General features: G+C 47.0%; 1 protein-coding gene across 1 annotated transcript in view; it reads left to right on the top strand.

The window, feature by feature from the left end:
• Positions 1-1,987: 1,987 nt before the first annotated feature.
• The window catches only part of LOC146299100 (DNA (cytosine-5)-methyltransferase 3A-like), a 37,731-nt gene continuing 19,128 nt past the window's right edge, over positions 1,988-20,590 (top strand). Inside the window, exons 1-6 of the mRNA XM_084683832.1 lie at positions 1,988-2,092; positions 3,292-3,483; positions 6,364-6,453; positions 12,094-12,424; positions 17,035-17,081; positions 17,705-17,851. Of these exons, the coding sequence (XP_084539958.1) occupies positions 3,406-3,483; positions 6,364-6,453; positions 12,094-12,424; positions 17,035-17,081; positions 17,705-17,851 (693 nt within the window). The 5' untranslated portion in view covers positions 1,988-2,092; positions 3,292-3,405. The remainder of the gene's footprint in view (positions 2,093-3,291; positions 3,484-6,363; positions 6,454-12,093; positions 12,425-17,034; positions 17,082-17,704; positions 17,852-20,590) is intronic.

Here is a 20,590-nt window from a genome sequence, read left to right as displayed (position 1 = left end):
CCTAATCGTTTAGGGTTCCACACTCTTCCATGTGAATGAAATCCAAAAACAACTGCAAATGCTGACATTGAAGTTTTGAGAAGTGAGTTTCTGTATTTCCATTCACTTTGGTCACAGATGCGTTACGATTTGAGTTTGTGCCTAGATGTTTCGTACAGTGATGTAAAAAGTACCCATTCTCGCAGATAAGATTATCAATCCGCCTTTATGTGAGTGTTTTAGTCTGTGACCTTGTAGAATCCTTTATTTATTGTGTTCAGGAGAAAGTCGTAGAATTAAGTTAAGCCTTTACATTTGTGCCAAAATGTTTGCAGACTGTGTGTCCTAAAATTATATATCAGAGAATATCTACATTAGAATGTTGTTGTCGCCCATAGTAGATCACAGAACATCTAAAGCCGTCTCCACTGTAATGCTCGGCACCATCAGGAATCTGGAAACATAAAATTCCAACAACCACAGAATTACTACTGATCATTTTCCAGATGTCCTTCCAGCCAATAGTTAAGCATTATACTGTATGCATCCTACTGTACCTCTCAGTCACTTACACACTGCAGCTGGTCCAGGAAGGGGTACAGACATTGTGATGCTAACATTGTTTGCAGAGAGAAAATGAAGACATTCATAGAAGAAGAAGTCCACCTGCTCTCCTGTTGTTGGTTACTCATATCAGCGTTATGTAAGCATATGCTTCTGGTATCCATCTGTTCCTCATGCTAATTTTACAATCATGGTTTATGTCACACAACCACTGTCACTTTTGTAAATAAACTGTGGAAATATTAAAAGATTTAAAAGCTTGCTTGCTTGCTTGTTTGTGAGTTTTGGTCGGCTTGCCGGTATGCTCTGCCGTTCACTAAGTTCCAGAGACAGTCTTAGAGGTTTTTGTGATGGCATGAATGTATATCAATTTCTGACAAAATGTCTCTTTAATTGCTTCTTGGTTGTTCCTGGCCACATAGAGAGAAAAAATTATAATTGTGAGTAAAGGGAGTCAACCACAACGACTCTGCATATTCTGCAAATGGGCTACTTTTGGATACATTAGAGAGGGATAATTAGATGAAAGAGCTAGCAGATAAGATTTACAGAATGAGCTTGAGAGGGTTGTTTTACTCTGTTGTCTCCAGATTGGCTGTGTCACTCATGTCCTCAACTGAACCCCTAGTACATGAGAAATAAAGAGGCGGAGAGCCTGCAGAGTGCCCACACCACAAGACAGATTGAGGACTACTGCAGAGCATGTGGTCTGCTGGTTCAGATGATGCTTCCAGCTCACTGAACCATAACCTCATACAGCTTCTTGCTTCTTTCTGAAGAGCTTTCTATCTGCCCTACAGAGACTTCATATGTTTGTTGCTTCGGGGAGCTTCATGGCTTTCCTGCCTCTGGCACTGCTGCCACCATTAGCCACCAACAACTTTTGGTGTCCCCCCCTTGTGGTCATGCATGGAATGAGAACATAGAACATGTGTAATTACATGTTTAGGCAATGCCAATGATGATAGGAATGGAATATTTTCCACATGTAGGCCTACGCTATAATATTCCAATTAAATCTTAATTAGTTGGTATTATCAGTTTTAATAAATGCATTGGTATAGTAATAGTGTCTATGGTGTTGGATAATGCCATTACTTTGGTCATTTCCAATCATTGTAAGGTCAGAATTGTGTCAAAGCTTTATGTGAACGTCTAATGGACTAATTACTTAAATTGATCAGTAACAGTAATGACTGCCCATTACCCCCCCTACAACGTGTGTTGGTGAATGATGCTGCAAGAGACCAAACTAATGCTTTGGGTTTGACAGCGTTTATATCTTACATTTGATTTAAATACACACATAGTCAGTAATGTAATGTGGTTGAGATGGCAAGTTGGACAACGGTTATTACACTGTTGTAACAAATCAACTACCTTTAGGACCTTGTGGAAACATTGTCGGTCCGCAGGCCCCTGCAGTGTGAGCGGAGCATCTGGAGGAGTGCTGGCCGGCTGGGGAGGTGGAGGACGGGGAGAGAAGAGGAAGGAGGCTCCGGGAGCGAACGAAAACGAAAAGGGTCAGGCCTGGGACTTGGCAAAACGGGTAATGAGCACTGTGATTCACTCATTTACAACCATACTTTAGCCCGCTATCGTAAATTCCTGAAAAGCGCGAAGCTTTAATCAGAACATAGTGTGAAAGCCCTCAGAACGGAAGGTACTCGATGGTAGGGGGAAGAGAGACAGATTTTTTTTGTGCTTTTGCAGATGTGGTGATAGACATTGCTATATACATTTGAACTTGCAGACCGATTTTGCAGTGACAGACCGACGATTGTTGATTCAGAATGTCGCCGCCTAAAAATGTACGGGTGTTTATCCTTCAAATGGTTGTGGCCTAAAAAAAAGGCACTGTCCCTGGGGTTATAAACGTAGACTTCCCCCAGTTGAAACGTATAAAACTTTGTCATTTTTCACTGAGTGACATATACAGGTCAGACTGTAGCTGGCCGCAGATGAATTACTTCAACACACTTTTCTAACGAGCAGCAAATAATGGACCAGCAGTGATGAAGGCCAATGGATCTAGCAATGTTTTTCCTTTACATAAGATGAACACGTCCACGTTCAATGATTTGTAAGAATGTGTAAGAATGTGCAAGCCTTTTACATAAAATTACAGAAGCAATGTACAACGGCTAAATCGTTTGCCATGACAAGATGTAATATTCCCGTTTAAAGACGAGCTGTCCTGGATGCCACATTGTGACTGCTTGTGACTCAGTGTGACAGTGTGCCTTCATGGGCGCATGGCTCTAAAAGTATGGCTACACTTTAACCCCGGCATTTATCGTGAATCTCACTGGGGGCAATAACCCAAGATACCAAGGATGTCTACCTTAGTATCTGTCTTTAAGGCCTCAATGAAATGCAGATAACATATAATTAGGGTAGTCACACTCAGCATACAAGACCTATTAAGCCCACTATACAGTAGTAGGGATTTCCCCTGTCGTTAAGCATGGCTTCTCAGCGTGCTTGGTTGGAAATATGAGACTTCAGTACTTGCATGAGGTTAATATTGCTCATATTACTGTAAGTGTCATAGCTCATGTTTACAACAGACATTTCTCACTCGTTAATTGTTCAATTGTAACTTTGAATGCATTTTCTTAGATGGTGTCCACATTGATATACTGCTAATGTTTGGATTAAGTGAAACATGTAAACAAGTAAAACATTACCAATACAATGTTTTTCTTCAGTGCTTCTGATTCATTTTGCTCTTCTTCGCTTTTCCAGGAGAGTCAGCAAACAGAAGGATCACCGGGTCATTTTATTTTTGGTTCCTTTGATTTTATTTATTTCTGAAGGTTCTCATATGCTCACCCATCTATACATATAAGACTCCTGGCAATGCCGTCCAACACTGTTGCCACTGCCAACGTCGCATTCACCACCTCTGACTATTGTGAAGCACCTGGAAACAGAATGGTGAGCAATCTGTAGCCATGTTTCTGACTTTATTCATGTGTATTGTCTCATTACACTTGTATTGTTCTCCTTTGTTAATGCTTCCTCAACTGAAAGAAAACAGTTACAGTGTGTATAAACGAGACTGTACTAACATTTGCATTATCTAATGTGATCTGTTTTCACAAACAGATATATAACTGGTACCAATTCCTCAAAAAAGAAACATTCTACTTGACCTACATTATTTTATGAATGAGTCGATTAATAATGGTTTAGCAATGCATTAATCTGTCAACGCAGGCCCACCAGAACTGTTGACATGGATGACCATGGACAACACGGATAATGCGTGATGCCCTGCTTGAGGGAGAATCCTCTATGTAACTGTTTAGGTTTACCTGGAAGAGAAAGGCCCCTACAATGGGTTTTTGGTTGCTTTGTGGTATTTTTTCACCAATGCTGACTCCCAGAGTCCGTGACAGACTCAGAGCTGGTCCTTAGAGGTCTAGTAGCTTCCTGTCTGGGTTCCATAGTGACGGAGCACGCTCAGTGACGGTCAGTGATTCTCCAACGGGGACCGGTGACGTGGGCGTTGGCTGGCAAGCCGGTTCCGGTGCTGAAACGTCTTCGTGTCCATTTCACCGGGGAGTCTGTCCTCCTCTTCCCCTCTGTCACACTCTCCCGTTATTCTGCAATAGCCGTAGTCTTGTTGCTTGGCAACAGCCATTGCCTTAAATAACCGGTGGCAGACAGAAATACTAGCAGTCTGTTGGCAATGTTATGGGGTTCAGCCAAGGTAAAAACAGATACAAACAGATGTAATATTCTCTGTTGTTTTATAGGTGGCTGTAGTAGGTTGATGTAACTGAGAATATTCTTGTTTGGTTGTAGAGCTCTTCAGTCATACATTTATCAGGAAGGAATACTGCTTTACATCTGGGTGACTCCAGACAAATATCTACCGTAAACCCTACGGTACTGGACACACTTCTATTCTGAAGTCCCCCAAAATAGTATTCTGATGCCTTTGCATTGATTATGTTGTTTAAGATCACAGATCTTGCGTATTTGTGTCCAGAGAGCAAAGAGGTGGGTTTCCATGCAGGTTGTTCAGTGGGTCCAGACTGACCACAGCAGGAAACAGCAAGAAAGGAGAGAAAAAACCCAACCAGGTTCATAAACGAGATGCAGACATTCTTAGTGTTTCGACCTTATTCAGCAGATCAAGCCAATGCGAACAGGGACCAGACTTTCCTCATGTTGATGCTGAAACACCACATCAGCTGAACAGTCCATTTAGCAGCGGGTGCCTCTCACGAGCACACTGCGTTTGGAACTGAATACGGGCCCCCTCTCTCTTGTCTTCCTCCCTCCCTCCCTCCCCTCCTCCCTCACTGTCAGGAGTGGATAGGCAGTCTCATTTACATTCACCAATGGCACTGGTGGTCCCATTTAGTCAATATTGAAGCCCAGAGCAGCTACATTAGGACCAAGGTTTTTCTCCTCAGCCGGGAGGGGGGGGGGGGGGGGGGTGGTGCTGGGCTGGCTGGACAGAAGGCTTTGTTCGAGGGGGAAGACACGGTTTTAATAATCAAAGGGAAATTGGCGGAGGGAGAGGGCGGGGGGCCTGGCGAACGTCTTTGTAGCACTGTCAAGAGGGGATCGTGTGTGTAAGGTCAGCTCTGCGACCGGTGGAGCCCTCACTTCAAACCGCCTCAAAGGAATGTGTCATTCACATCCCCTCTCTGAGTCATTGTCCACCCATCCCAAAGGGTCCCTAACTGCTCCAAGGTATTTGTGCGCTCGGCGAAGAGTTTTGAGTCTGAATTCATTCACACGGCAGAGTTAAGAGATTTGTGGGTTGATATCCTTGATCACATAATAGCCTAGGAGTGTGCTATGTTGTATACTATGTAGTGTGATTTCTAGTGTACTATAAGCTATACTACAGTATGTTCTGTAGTGTACTATATGGCAGGGGCACGTTCCCCCAGAAGACATTTTTGAAAATATCCTTTTAAATAGTGTCCTCTAGTGGGTTTTAGGAAGAGAAATAAACACATTTAGATTAAAAATGTGAAGGAAAAAGTTAAACGTTTTATTTTTATTTTTAACGTTTTAATGTTTTGGGGAGGCTAATGAAACTTTTGGGGGGGCCTCCAGGGGGCCTAGATACGCCCATGCTATATGGTGCATGTTGTGTACTACAGTGTGTAGCACTCTGTAATGTTGTAGTGTACTATGTAGTGTACTATGTTGTATACTACAGCATGTTGTGTACTCTGTTGTGTACACAGTATGTAGTATACTATGTAGAAGATTTGTGTAGAATGTAGTGTTCCATGTTGTGAACTATAGTGTACTATGGCTTGTAGTAGAATAGTAAAGGTAACCCTACAAACACAAAATCTGCATAATTACTAAATAATAAAATGCAGAATGTTTAAGTAAAAGCAAATGTAACAGGTGTCGTCGCTCTGCTTGTCAGTGTCACTTCGTCCCATCCTGCCCTCACTGGGATCCAAACCCAGGTCCTCTGACTCACAAACACCACCACCACCTTTACAAACATGACCACCACCTTTACAAACATGACCACCACCTTTACAAACATGACCACCACTTTTACAAAACACCACCACCACCTTTACAAACACCACCACCACCTTTACAAAACACGACCACCACCTTTACAAACACGACCACCACCTTTACAAACACAACCACCACCTTTACAAACACCAGCTACGCCACCTAAAAGCTAGCTACTCAATGGTGTGAGTGGGCGGTATTCATACCGAGGAGTGACATTAACCAGATCAACTCAGTTACATAAACACAAATGAAATGCAAACTCAAATTCTAACTGAAAAAAACGTGCATGTTTGTGTTTGACAGAGCGAGAGCACAATGGCGGAGGAGAAGCCAGCCAGAACTAACCCTGTCTGCAAGGACATTAAGCCAGGAAGGAAACGCAAGGCTCTCTTAGTGAGTGTTTGTCTTCTGAAATGCTGCCGTCACAACATGCAGCCTCTGCCTGACCTCAGACACACTCCATACCTTGTCTACCACCAGACACTGAACAGTACATTCATTGAAATGTATAAGGATCGATTTTCCCGGGGAATAAATGTGTAGTTTTGTGAAATGTAATCTCAGTGAAATCTAAAGCATGTGTGACTGAACGAGGAACACTAGTGCTTCAGCATGCAGTACCGGGGGACAGCCTAGGACATAGTCTAGAACACAGCATGGGACGCAGTCAAGTACACAGCCTAGGACATAGTCTAGAACACAGCATGGGACGCAGTCAAGTACACAGCCTAGGACATAGTCAGAACACAGCATGGGACACAGTCAAGTACACAGCCTAGGACATAGTCTTGAACACAGCATGCGACGCAGTCAAGTACACAGCCTCGGACATAGTCTAGAACACAGCATGGGACGCAGTCAAGTACACAGCCTAGGACATAGTCTAGAACACAGCATGGGACGCAGTCAAGTACACAGCCTAGGACATAGTCTAGAACACAGCATGGGACGCAGTCAAGTACACAGCCTAGGACACAGCCTAAGATACAGACTAGGGGACTGCTTAGGGGACATCTGTAGGGGACAGCCTGCTCACAGCTACAGCACAACTGACAGAGCAGCAGCACTACTGACAGCACTACTGACAGCAATGCAGCACTACTGACAGAGCAGCAGCACTACTGACAGCGCTACTGACAGCACTACTGACAGGGCAGCAGCACTACTGACAGCACTACTGACAGCACTACTGACAGCAATGCAGCACTACTGACAGCACTACTGACAGCACTACTGACAGAGCAACAGCACTACTGACAGCGCAGCAGCACTACTGACAGCACTACTGACAGCACTACTGACAGCAATGCAGCACTACTGACAGCACTACTGACAGCACTACTGACAGAGCAGCAGCACTACTGACAGCACTACTGACAGCAATGCAGCACTACTGACAGAGCAACAGCACTACTGACAGCAATGCAGCACTACTGACAGAGCAGCAGCACTACTGACAGCACTACTGATAAGCCGCACCCCACCAGAATGGGAGCTTTGTGTTTGTAAATCTGAGTATAAACCACACTGGAATATATGCCGCACTTGATACGGGAACAATGATACCAAGCAATGCACGAGTATAGGCGATCTTACAGCATGCTGTTGTGTAACACACTTCGAAAATGATAGTAAGTGTGTTATGTATGTTTTCTATTGCCCAGGAATTGACTAATATTTCCCTTTAGACACGTGAATTCTAGATATTGCCGATGGTCCCCAAAGCGTAAGTTATTTTTCCGAAACGGTAGCTAGATAGCTTTACATTAACATTTAGTCATTTAGCAGACGCTCTTATCCAGAGCGACTTACAGTAAGTACAGGGACATTCCCCCTGAGGCAAGTAGGGTGAAGTGCCTTGCCCAAGGACACAACGTCATACTGTACTGACAGCATACTGACAGCACTGATAACAGAGCTACACCACTACTGACAGAGCTACAGAACCACTGATAACACTATTGACAGCACTACTGACAGAGCAACAGCATTACTGACAGCAACAGCACTACTGACAGAGCAACAGCATTACTGACAGAGCAACAGCATTACTGACAGCAACAGCACTACTGACAGAGCAACAGCACTACTGACAGCAACAGCATTACTGACAGAGCAACAGCACTACTGACAGAGCAACAGCATTACTGACAGAGCAACAGCACTACTGACAGCAACAGCACTACTGACAGAGCAACAGCACTACTGACAGCAACAGCATTACTGACAGAGCAACAGCACTACTGACAGAGCAACAGCATTACTGACAGCAACAGCACTACTGACAGCAACAGCATTACTGACAGAGCAACAGCATTACTGACAGCAACAGCATTACTGATAGAGCAACAGTATTACTGACAGCAACAGCACTACTGACAGAGCAGCAGCACTACTGACAGAGCAACAGCATTACTGACAGCAACAGCACTACTGACAGAGCAACAGCATTACTGACAGAGCAACAGCGCTACTGACAGCAACAGCATTACTGACAGAGCAACAGCATTACTGACAGCAACAGCATTACTGACAGAGCAACAGCACTACTGACAGCAACAGCATTACTGACAGAGCAACAGCACTACTGACAGCACAACTGACAGAGCAACAGCATTACTGACAGCAACAGCATTACTGACAGAGCAACAGCACTACTGACAGCACAACTGACAGAGCAACAGCATTACTGACAGCAACAGCATTACTGACAGAGCAACAGCATTACTGACAGCAACAGCACTACTGACAGAGCAACAGCATTACTGACAGCAACAGCACTACTGACAGAGCAACAGCATTACTGACAGAGCAACAGCACTACTGACAGCAACAGCATTACTGACAGAGCAACAGTATTACTGACAGCAACAGCATTACTGACAGAGCAACAGCACTACTGACAGCACAACTGACAGAGCAACAGCATTACTGACAGCAACAGCATTACTGACAGAGCAACAGCATTACTGACAGCAACAGCACTACTGACAGAGCAACAGCACTACTGACAGCAACAGCATTACTGACAGCAACAGCACTACTGACAGCAACAGCATTACTGACAGCAACAGCATTACTGACAGAGCAACAGCATTACTGACAGCACAACTGACAGAACTACTGACGAGGAAGCCTGGACATTATGATGCCCTGATCTGAATTCATCAACCCAAAATGGCTGCTTGTTCAGGAGCACTCACAAGTCTTTTACTCTAACGTGATTGTCGGAAGATTGTCTTATATCCACAGATTTGATTAGGGAAACCGTTAGTGTGACAGGATTTGTGGTTGTATCACAGTGAGATGGGGATGTTTTGCTAATCCTTTTGGAATCCTTGCTTCTGTGGGGATATATGTGCTGAACAGGCTCAGTCAGCCTATTTTTTGACTGGCTGTTTTTGTGCTGGCCTGCCTGTGTAGACTGACTGCCGGCTGTGTAGACTGACTGCCGGCTGTCTAGACTGACTGCCTGGCTCTGACTCTCTGACCTCTGGCAAGGGGCTGTTGTGGGTTACTAGGTCATTTAAGCTCTTGCATAACACTGTTTTGCTGTCAGATAGTCAATGGTGTGTCAGACTCACACACTCTGTCACACACAAACACACACACACACACACACACTCTGTCACACACAAACACACACACACACACACACACACACACACACAGTCACACACACATTCATACATACACACATGCACACAATGACAGTACATACACACACACTCTGTCGCCCTGGCCAGTGCTGAATGCAGGCTGAGTGTCGTTGATGTTTCTGGGACAGGCTTGTTGTCATTTTTGGCCGACCCATGTAAGAGGAATTTGCTAAATTTAGCAGCTTGGACACTGCAGCTTTTGTCATGTAGATGCTGTACTGACTGGTATGTGTTTGGGTTCACAGCCCAGGGTCTCCCTGGGGTTCTGGTACCAAACGTCTGACATCAATTTACTAAACATTTGTAAATTCATCTGCATCTCTGTCCGAGGAAGAGGACGTCTTCAGCAATGCAGTTGTCTTCTTTGCTGACACTGTCATATGGCGACACTTGTCCTACTTTCTGCGCCTGTGACTCACAGAGTAGTCTGAGAAACTGTTTGAAAAGACTATTTTAAGGCACTGTCAGGAGCCACCCCCCCCCCCCTCATCTCAGAGTTTGTACAGAAATTAGAGATTCGTTTTGTTTCTAGGTCACCAGGAGCACAAGTGTGGATATGACCGTGTGTTGATGTATGAGACACTATGTTAAGGTGTTGGTGTAGGTGTGTGGGATGGTAGGTGTTTGGACAGTAATACCTGGCTCCCCCTCCTCCTCCCTGGTCTCCCCCTCCTCCCTGGTTTCCTCCTCCCCCTCCTCCTCCCTGGTCTCCTCCCCCTCCTCCCTGGTCTCCTCCTCCCCCTCCTCCTCCCTGGTCTCCTCCCCCTCCTCCCTGGTCTCCTCCTCCCCCTCCTCCTCCCTGGTCTCCTCCCCCTCCTCCCTGGTCTCCTCCTCCCCCTCCTCCTCCCTGGTCTCCTCCTCCTTGGTCTCCTCCCCCTTCTCCCTGGTCTCCTCCTCCCCCTCCTCCTCCCTGGTCTCCTCCTCCCCCTCCTCCTCCCTGGTCTCCTCCCCCTTCTCCCTGGTCTCCTCCTCCCCCTCCTCCTCCCTGGTCTCCTCCCCCTCCTCTCTGGTCTCCTCCTCCCCCTCCTCCTCCTTGGTCTCCTCCTCCCTGGTCTCCTCCTCCCGCTCCTCCCTGGTCTCCTCTTCCCCCTCCTCCTCCCTGGTCTCCTCCTCCCCTCCTCCTCCCTGGTCTCCTCCCCCTCCTCCTGGTCTCCTCCCCCTCCTCCTCCCTGGTCTCCTCCTCCCCGTCCTCCTCCCTGGTCTCCTCCTCCTCCCCCTCCTCCCTGGTCTCCTCCTCCCCCTCCTCCTCCTGGTCTCCTCCCCCTCCTCCTCTTCCCTGGTCTCTAAGCAGCGGGTAGCATGTAAGATGGCTTGTCTCCACTCAATGAAGTAGCCAGGCAAAATAAAGAATGTCCCTTGACAGCCAGCCAACATTCTTCTCATATTGATGTGCTGCTGTAATGAATGAAAAATTGACACTAATAATGTTACTAGACTGTAGTCTTCTGTGTACAGGATATTTAAGCAAACATGTCGTTATTTGCACTAATAGTTGTTAGGAAGATAGTCTCTGAGAAGAATGGAGGTTTAAATCACTTGGGATTTAAATCAGGTTCAAAACACTAACCTACCTACAATAGCAACAATCATTTTAAATTATGTCATCATTAACACAATTGATTAATTCCGAAATAAATGTCCTCAATATTCTGTTTAACTGTTTGATGAATCACTGGGCTGTAAATCCAGCCCCATGGTGTGTTGTAAGGTGTGCGGATATAGTTTGGCAGGCGGTTAAAGCTCAGCACGACGTCACCTTAACCTCAGTCACGCGTCTGCAGTGAGAACAACACAGTGGGTACACATGAAAAGACATGGAAACACATTTTCATTTTTTTGTAATCCTCTCTCCCTGTCTCTCTCCGTGTTTATTGTCATCCTCTCCCACCTGCCTGCCTGCCTGCCTGCCTGCCTGCCTGCCTGCCTGCCTGCCTGCCTGCCTGCCTGCCTGCCTGCCTCCCTCCCTCCCTCCCTCCCTCCCTCCCTCCCTCCCTCCCTCCCTCCCTCCCTCCCTCCCTGCCTCCCTCCCTCCCTCCCTCCCTCCCTCCCTCCCTCCCTCCCTCCCTCCCTCCCTCCCTGCTTATGTCCCGGTCTGCTTGCATCCCTCTCTCTCTGCCTCTCGTCCTTCCTGCCTCTCTCTTTCCCTCCTTCCCTGCCTCCCTCTTCCTCTGCCTCCTTGCCTCTCTACTTATTTCCTCCCCTCTCTGCCTCCCTCCCTACTTATTTCCTCCCCTCTCTGCCTCCCTCCCTACTTATCTCCTCCCCTCTCTCCCTCCCTCTCTGCCTCCCTCCCTACTTATTTGCTTCCCTCTCTGCCTCCCTCCCTACTTATCTCTTTCCCTGCTTATCTCCCCCCTCCCTGCCTGCCCTCCAGCAGGCTGAGGGCTGTGGCTCTCAGAACCAGGAGAGCGTTGGCGGGGCAGAACGTCAGTCGGTGGCGCAGGTCCACAACGGAACGGTGGGCGGTCGCGGGGAAGGGAAAGCTGGCGCTCGCTGTCCCAGGCAGGAGAGGCCGGCTCCGGAGCACGGGATCCCAGCGACAGAGCCTGCCGACGGGCCGGAGGACCAGAGGGTGAGCCGCCCCCAGGAGAACGGACACCCTGTAGGCCAGGAGCAGCAGCAGGCCCCAGAGAAGGACCAGGACCATACGCTGCCCAGCCCACACAGGAAACGAGGGAGACGGAAACTGGAGCGCCCCACTAAATGTGAGTACTGTTACTATCAATGTCACTGGTTACTGGTTACTGGTTACTGGTTACTGGTTACTGGTTACTGGTTACTGGTTACTGGTTACTGGTTACTGTTACTGGTTACCATCACTGGTTACTGTTACAGTTAGTGGTTGCTGTTACTGGTACTGGTTACTGTGTACTGGTTATTGTTACTGATAACTTTTACGATTACTGGTTACTGGTTACTGGTACTGTTTACAGTTTACTGGTTACTGTTACAGTTAGTGGTTGCTATTACTGGTACTGGTTACTGTTTACTGGTTACTGTTACTGATTACTTTTACGGTTACTGGTTACTATTACTGGTACTGTTAATTGGTTACTGGTTACTGGTTACTGGTTACTGGTTACTGACTACTGGTTACTGGTTACTGGTTACTGGTTACTGGTTACTGTTACTGGTTACTGGTACTATTAACTGATCACTGGTTACTGAATACTGGTTACTGATTACTGGTTACTGGTTACTGATTACTGGTTACTGGTTACTGGTTACTGGTTACTGGTTACTGGTTACTATTACTGGTACTGTTAATTGGTTACTGGTTACTGGTTACTGGTTGCTGATTACTGATTACTGATTTCTGGTTACTGGTTACTGGTTGCTGATAACTGATTACTGGTTACTGGTTACTGTTACTGGTTACTGGTTACTGATTACTGGTTACTGATTACTGGTTACTGGTTACTGGTTACTGGTTGCTGATTACTGATTACTGGTTACTGGTTACTGGTTACTGGTTACTGGTTACTGGTTACTGGTTGCTGATTACTGATTACTGATTACTGGTTACTGGTTACTGGTTACTGGTTACTGGTTACTGGTTACTGTTACTGGTTACTGGTTACTGGTTACTGTTACTGGTTACTATACCTCTCCATAGCCCGGTCCCTATCCTGGACTTTTTCTAGCCCCTCTTCCCTCACCCTTCTCCCCTCACCCCTTCCCCTAACCCCTGTCTCCTCACATCCCCCCACCCCTAACCCCTTTCACCTCACCTCACCTCCCCCCACCCCTCCCCTCCCTTCCCCCTCCCCTCTGGGAGTGCCAGGCTGTGACCTTGATGAGGGGAGCAGTAAGCAGAGCCAGGCTGGAGAGAGAGCCGTCTCCTGGGCTGGTGCCAGTGTGAGTGTTGAGCAGGGAGAGACAGCTCCAGGCCTGCTGCTCTAGCAGGGATGTGCCAGGTGGATGGCACGCTGCCCAGAGCACTCACACGCTGGGCCTGCCCTCCGCATCAGCCTGGTCCCCACGCTCACTGTACTACTATATACTCACACTGTCACCGTACTACTGCATACTCACACTAACACTGAACTATATACTCACACTATCACTGAACTATATACTCACACTATCACACTATCACTGAACTATATACTCACACTATCACTGAACTATATACTCACACTATCACTGAACTATATACTCACACTATCACATTATCACTGAACTATATACTCACACTATCACTGAACTATATACTCACACTGTCACTGTACTACTGCATACTCACACTAACACTGAACTATATACTCACACTATCACTGAACTATATACTCACACTATCACACTATCACTGAACTATATACTCACACTATCACTGAACTATATACTCACACTATCACTGAACTATATACTCACACTATCACACTATCACTGAACTATATACTCACACTATCACTGAACTATATACTCACACTATCACACTATCACTGAACTATATACTCACACTATCACTGAACTATATACTCACACTATCACTGAACTATATACTCACACTATCACTGAACTATATACTCACACTATCACACTATCACTGAACTATATACTCACACTATCACTGAACTATATACTCACACTGTCACTGTACTACTGCATACTCACACTAACACTGAACTATATACTCACACTATCACTGAACTATATACTCACACTATCACTGAACTATATACTCACACTGTCACCGTACTACTGCATACTCACACTTACACTGAACTATATACTCACACTATCACTGAACTATATACTCACACTATCACTGAACTATATACTCACACTATCACACTATCACTGAACTATATACTCACACTATCACTGAACTATATACTCACACTATCACTGAACTATATACTCACACTAACACTGAACTATATACTCACACTGTCACTGTACTACTGCATACTCACACTAACACTGAACTATATACTCACACTAACACTGAACTATATACTCACACTATCACTGAACTATATACTCACACTATCACTGAACTATATACTCACACTATCACTGAACTATATACTCACACTATCACTGAACTATATACTCACACTAACACTGTACTATATACTCACACTGTCACTGTACTACTGCATACTCACACTATCACTGAACTATATACTCACACTATCACTGAACTATATACTCACACTAACACTGTACTATATACTCACACTGTCACTGTGCTACAGCATGTGGGGGCAGGCCTGCCTGGGTGTCTCCCCTCCATCTGGGGCACATGGCAGCACCCCCACAGGGTTTGGACCCAACTCAAACTGGCCAGGTCCTCTCTCTGTAAGTCCCAGCGCTCTCCGCAATCCCAGCAACCTTGGCAGGCAGCGAGTAAAGTGACCCAAACACACACACACGCCCCTATACTGCCTCCCCTTCCTGCCCGGTTATATAGTTGTTATATAGTCACTTATTCCTAATGAGGAAAGAGAGACAGACAGGGAGAGAGAGAGGGGAGGGGCGGAAGAGGGGGTCGGATGGAAAACTGGAGGGGGAGTTGGGGGGGGGAGTTACACAGTTACACAAGGGACAAGCTTGAAGAGCTCGCCAAAAGTGGCGGCCATTGTTTGGCTGGAGGTGTAGGGTGCTTCAGTGACAGACCAGAGTAGTTCGTCTGGAAAACATGTCATGAAAAGGTCGCCTCTGGCCTCTCAGCCCTGGAGGGTTGGAACACGCTGGGACGGTACGACCCTTAAGACACGTCGTGTCTACCTCAGAAGAGCCAGCCGTAGGAATCTTACCGCTAGACTGCTGTTTGTACTCTCGTGTTCATGCAAAATGATAAACAGGGTGGGATTTGAACCTGCAGGCTCTCGGTTTGCAGTGAAAATCCCTACTGCCGAGCTGTTACCTATGCCCTGGTATCATCGTTTGTTATTGTTGTAAAAATACTGTCATGAATGGCGACTGATATTACGTGTGTGTGAGCAAGGTGAACCCAGACTCTGTCCCACTCTGGTTTGCAGGGAGAAGTGTCCATGAATCACGACTCTCGATGCCTTTCTCGTGTTTCAGCTGGGTCACATCCATGCTCCTTGGCTGACCTCTGTCTGGTCCACCGAGCGAAGGAAAACAAAGCTGTCCCAGAATGAGTAACCAACCCCTCGCTCTGCTGTCACCCCTGACGCCACCTTGCAATAAACCAAGTTGGCCAAGTTAGCGTTGAGGAGATCCACTCTGAGGGGTTTGAGCCTGGTCTTTGAGAGATTATCAGCCTGTGTTTGCAGGATGTGTGATCTGGGTATGGCTGAGAGTCAGGGGAGAACCTGGGTTCCCAGGTTCAGGAGACGGGGGAGGACGCTGGTGTGTGTGGTGTGGTCGCATGCTTGTGATCAGACCCACACGGCCTCAATAGTCTGTCTGTGTGTGTGTGGTATAATCTGGTGTGTATTTGTATTTGTGTGTGATGTATTGTGTATGCGTACTATGTGTGTGTGATTGTGTTTAGTGTAGTGTGTGTGATTGTGTTGAATGTGTGTTTGCGTGTGTGTGTGTTCAGCCCCACCCTGGTGGTGTTTGGGATTGTTATTTAGCCGAGCTAACACACATAGAGGCTGCATGCTTTTGTTGTTGTTTTTCTCTTCCTGGTCGCTGGGGGGTGAGGGGAGGGGGGGCAAGATAATATCAGCCAGCTGGGTCTCTCCTGGAGGAGGGGTCTGAAGTCTAGCGTTGTGCCAAAGTAAACCTGGCTCATTCCCTCTCTCATCCAGGAACCTCCTTCCCTCCTTCCCTCCTTCCCTCCTTCCCTCCTTCCCTCCTTCCCTCCTTCCCTCCTTCCCTCCTTCCCTCCCTTTATCCCCCACCCCTCCTCTCTTGGGCCTCCATCCACCCCTGACAGATAAACTGTTTAGAGTCTGGCCTTCAGTTCAGACTGGTAGATACTCTCTATGGCTGTGTTTTTTTTGCTGTGTGTGGCTAGGTATATTTAGTGTTGGATGTAGTACTGCATATTTTAGCATATTTAGTTTTGTATGTAGTATTTTGGAATAGTTAGTCTGGTATTTAGTGTTGTGTATTTTAGTTTTGTTTCTTTTGTATTTAGCACTGCAAAATCTTTTGTAGAATCTGTTTGGTGTGTGCATAGTACTGTGTATCTTAGTATGGTTTGTTAGGTACGGTGTGTCTCTGGTCATGAAGGATGGTGAGGCCAGCCCTGGTCTCCTGTAGTGTCTCGAGCGAGGCTAGACGTGTAAGCAGTGATGTTAGGCGCTCAGGGAGAAAGCAGCTTTGCGCCCCATGAATGATTCAGCTTCCCCCCCCTTCAGACCCGTGTCACTGTCTTCTGTTCTAGATGTGGAGCAGAACGAGGAGGACGGTCGAGACGCTGTCAAGAACGAGGTAAGAGTCTTCCCCCCCCCACACACACACACACCCACACGTCTCAGCGTTGTGAACCCTCGGTGTGCCCAGGGAGGCGAAACGAGTGCGCCCCACGCCGATCCCTGTCGTGACCTTGAAGGCGTGAAAGAAATGGTACCTAATGGCGTATGGATCTGAAATGTCAAATACACTTGGGGATGAGCCGGAATGTCAGAGGGTCCGTGAAGACGCTCGTGTCTGTTGCCGGGCGGCTTTGATAGACGCTCTAAAAGATAGATTTTCTCCGGCTTGGGTCGACCAATCACGGCTTGTCCACCCTGGTTTGCGGTGTGAGTCATCATGTTTTTTTTTGTGTTCTTTTTTATTCTTTTTTTTTTTTTGGGGGGGGGGGGGGGGAGAACAGCACCTACCCCCAACCCCCCTCCCCCACACCTCCTCTCCCACCCAAAGTACAGACCAACCGACAGCCTCAAGTTGCAAGCTAGAGAACACAGTCAGCGAGGAACGGATGATGAGATCGACTTCCTCCAACGACTACGCAATAAAAAAACGTTGGGGAATAAAAACACGTTTTTTTTTTTTTTAAGACCCAGCAAATTCCTCAAATCCTGCGTGTTCTTGTTGTTTGACCCTTGAAACAGGGGGACCGCGGGAGGCTACGAAGGGGAGAGGGCTGGGAGGTCAGCCTGCGTCAGAGGCCCGTTCCCAGGGTAACTTTCCAGGCTGGCGACCCATATTACATTAGCAAGAGGACCAGAGAGGAGTGGCTGGCCAAGTGGAAGATGGAGGTGAGTACCCAAGCTGTGCCACCATCTCGGCCTGGCCTGGAGCCTCCTCGTCTGGGTGGGCGCTGGGCGGTCCCAGCCAGGCTGGAGGTGCCGTGGATGGGGCCAGGCAGGGGGAGGGTAGGGCCCAGCAGCGAGGGCTTTCGCAGCCAAGTGTATTTGATGGGTCATTCGATATCTCATGAAGGTACCATTTGTTTGGCAGGCTTTTGCAGGGCCTCCTCCCTCCTCCTCCCTCCTCCTCCCTCCTCCTCCCTCCTCCTCCCTCCTCCTCCCTCCTCCTCCCTCCTCCTCCCTCCTCCTCCCTCCTCCTCCCTCCTTGTGGAGCGCTGTGAGGCCTCTGCTGTTCATGAGCGATACAGTCACGGCCATATCTCTTTCCGCTCTCTTTCCACCTTTCTCTCCTTCTTTCATTCGGTTTGCACTTTTACTTTTAGGTCCTCCGTTTTTCGTCTAACTTATGGATGGAGCTGATATGCGTATTTTTATTCACAATGTAAATCTTGTTATTTACGGTAGTGTAGTTTATGCAGCAGTAATGTGGCAGTAAACACAGTCTGTACTGCTGCTTCCTGTATGTGACTACCCAGCTCTCTCTGACTGAACCAGACCACTCATTATTCAAGTACTGATTTTGTTTCAGGTCATTAATAACGGTTCCAGAAACATCATGACATAAATATTCATAAATGTTCTCTCTCTCTCTCTCTCTCTCTCTCTGTCTCTCTCTCTCTCTGGCTCTCACCCTCCTATCTCTCCCTCTCTCTCTCTCTCTCTCCCTCTCCCTCTCCCCCTCTCTCTGTCGCCAGTCCTCTCAGTTGGTCTTCTGCTATAGTAATGTGATGTAGTGAGACTTTCACTGTTACATAATGAGCTGTAGCCATGGAAACAAGATGGGGCCTACCATGGCCAGCCGTGTCCCCGCCTCCTCCTCCAGCCATTGGAGCAGACTTGGGTGGAAGCCATAAAAATGTCTGGAGGTTAGAAATATTGCCAAATTAGCGGGACACACTAGGGGTCTCGTGAGTGAAACGTCGTAAAATCCTGAGGAAACAGGCAGCTCACATTTTCCAAACAGACCCAGTTTCTTTTGAAAGTGTTTTGAAATAGCATGCAGAAATGCTGAACGTTCGACCTGGGCATGTGCTCGAGGACTGTTCGATTCTGGGATGTCTTGTGATTGGTACGTGGCTGTGTGCTGGCAGTGCAGCTGTTTGTTGAGGACGGTGAGGGAGATCCCGCGTGGACCACAGGACTTCAGCGGAGCCCAGTTGGCCAAGTGCTGGGAGAGTTTGTTTAGGGAGAGAGAGAGTTGCTTTCTTCTACTCTGTCTCTCTCTCAGTCACTCTCACTCTCTGTCTCACTTCCTCTTTCTCTCCCTGCACTTCTCTCTCTTCTTCTCCCCCCTCTCTCTCTCTGCCCCTCACTGCCCCCTCTCTCTCTTCCTCTCTCCCCTCTCTCCCCTCTCTCACTCCCCTCCTCCCTCTCTCTGAGAGAGGAATCCCTTTTTTCTGAGCCTTGGGTTACAGTGGACTCCTCTCCAACCCCCATTCTTCTCCTGACCCCTCCCCCAGCTATGGAAATGAACCCTGTGCTCTGGATATGAGGGTGAAGATGAGGTTTGCTGCAAATCTCCAGCCCAGCTCGCAAGACAGCCTCTTGGCCCACAGCCAACGTTTTGCAAGTCCTCTCTAGCCAACCAGAATTCCTGTCGGCAATCACCTGACCCTGAATTCCCAGACAAAGAAATGTTCATGCTTTCTTTTTTGAAGCGATCTCTTCTTCCCCACGAGTGGGGGTAAAGAGCTGAAAGCGCTGTGTGGATTAGGACTGTTGTGAGCTGGCGTGTATGTGGGTATGTGCGCTGTGTTATTTGTTCGATAGGGCAGTGGATTTGTGTGCATGTCTGATTAGCCCGCTTACGTCGAGTGGAATATGCTGACTTCAGGTATTTCTACAAGAGTTGCTGCCGACCATCTGCTCTGCACGGCTTAAAGGGAAACGGTCTCTTTAAAGGGGAAAGTGCGTACTGGCTTTAGCTGAAAAAGTAACTTGCCTTGACATACGTTTTTTTTTTTTTTTTTTACTTCTTAGAAGTTGATTGTGTAGAAACTATTTCCTGTTTTACTGTGCTGGCAAGAACTGCAGTGCATGTTGTATCTGTTTAGGGTTGATCAGAAAGATTGTTGCACATATTTACACCTTATGTAACATATTTTCGATACGTAATAAATGTGACAAATGCATTGGACAGAAACTTTTAACTTTCAACACAATGGGTGATATGCGGGGGGGGGGGGGGGGGGTTCTGTCGCAGGGAAGGGGAGCCAGCTGTATAGAGATATGGATATTCTGCTGAACTCTGAGAAAGTTCATAAGGCCAAAGCTCAATCCAGCAGTAGTTACTGATTGAGTTGCACCAACCAGAATGGTAATACCCACACGCCTTTGTTAATATAACATTGATAATGGGTCACCTCCTTGTCCCCTATTAGTACAAAACAGGATTCCTTGAATGTGCTTTGAGAACACGAGGGATTCTTTTTATGAGAGTGACAAAAAGCAATTTCCTAAGATCCTAAGAAAACTGTTTTGACAATGCCACTTGTGGATTCATAGGGAATAACGTATTCAGGACCATCATAATCCTAATTATGTTTTCGAAAGGCGTAGTACAATGCAGTCCAGATGGCCTTTTCTGAGGGACCCCTTGCTGCTAAGGAAATACGCAGCCTTTGTGGG

The sequence above is a fragment of the Hypomesus nipponensis genome, chromosome 3, assembly GCF_054491055.1.
Source record: "Hypomesus nipponensis isolate SF chromosome 3, ASM5449105v1, whole genome shotgun sequence".
Taxonomy (NCBI): Eukaryota; Metazoa; Chordata; class Actinopteri; order Osmeriformes; family Osmeridae; genus Hypomesus; species Hypomesus nipponensis.
Note: the sequence above shows the minus strand (reverse complement) of the source record. Positions and strands in the feature narration are given on the sequence as shown.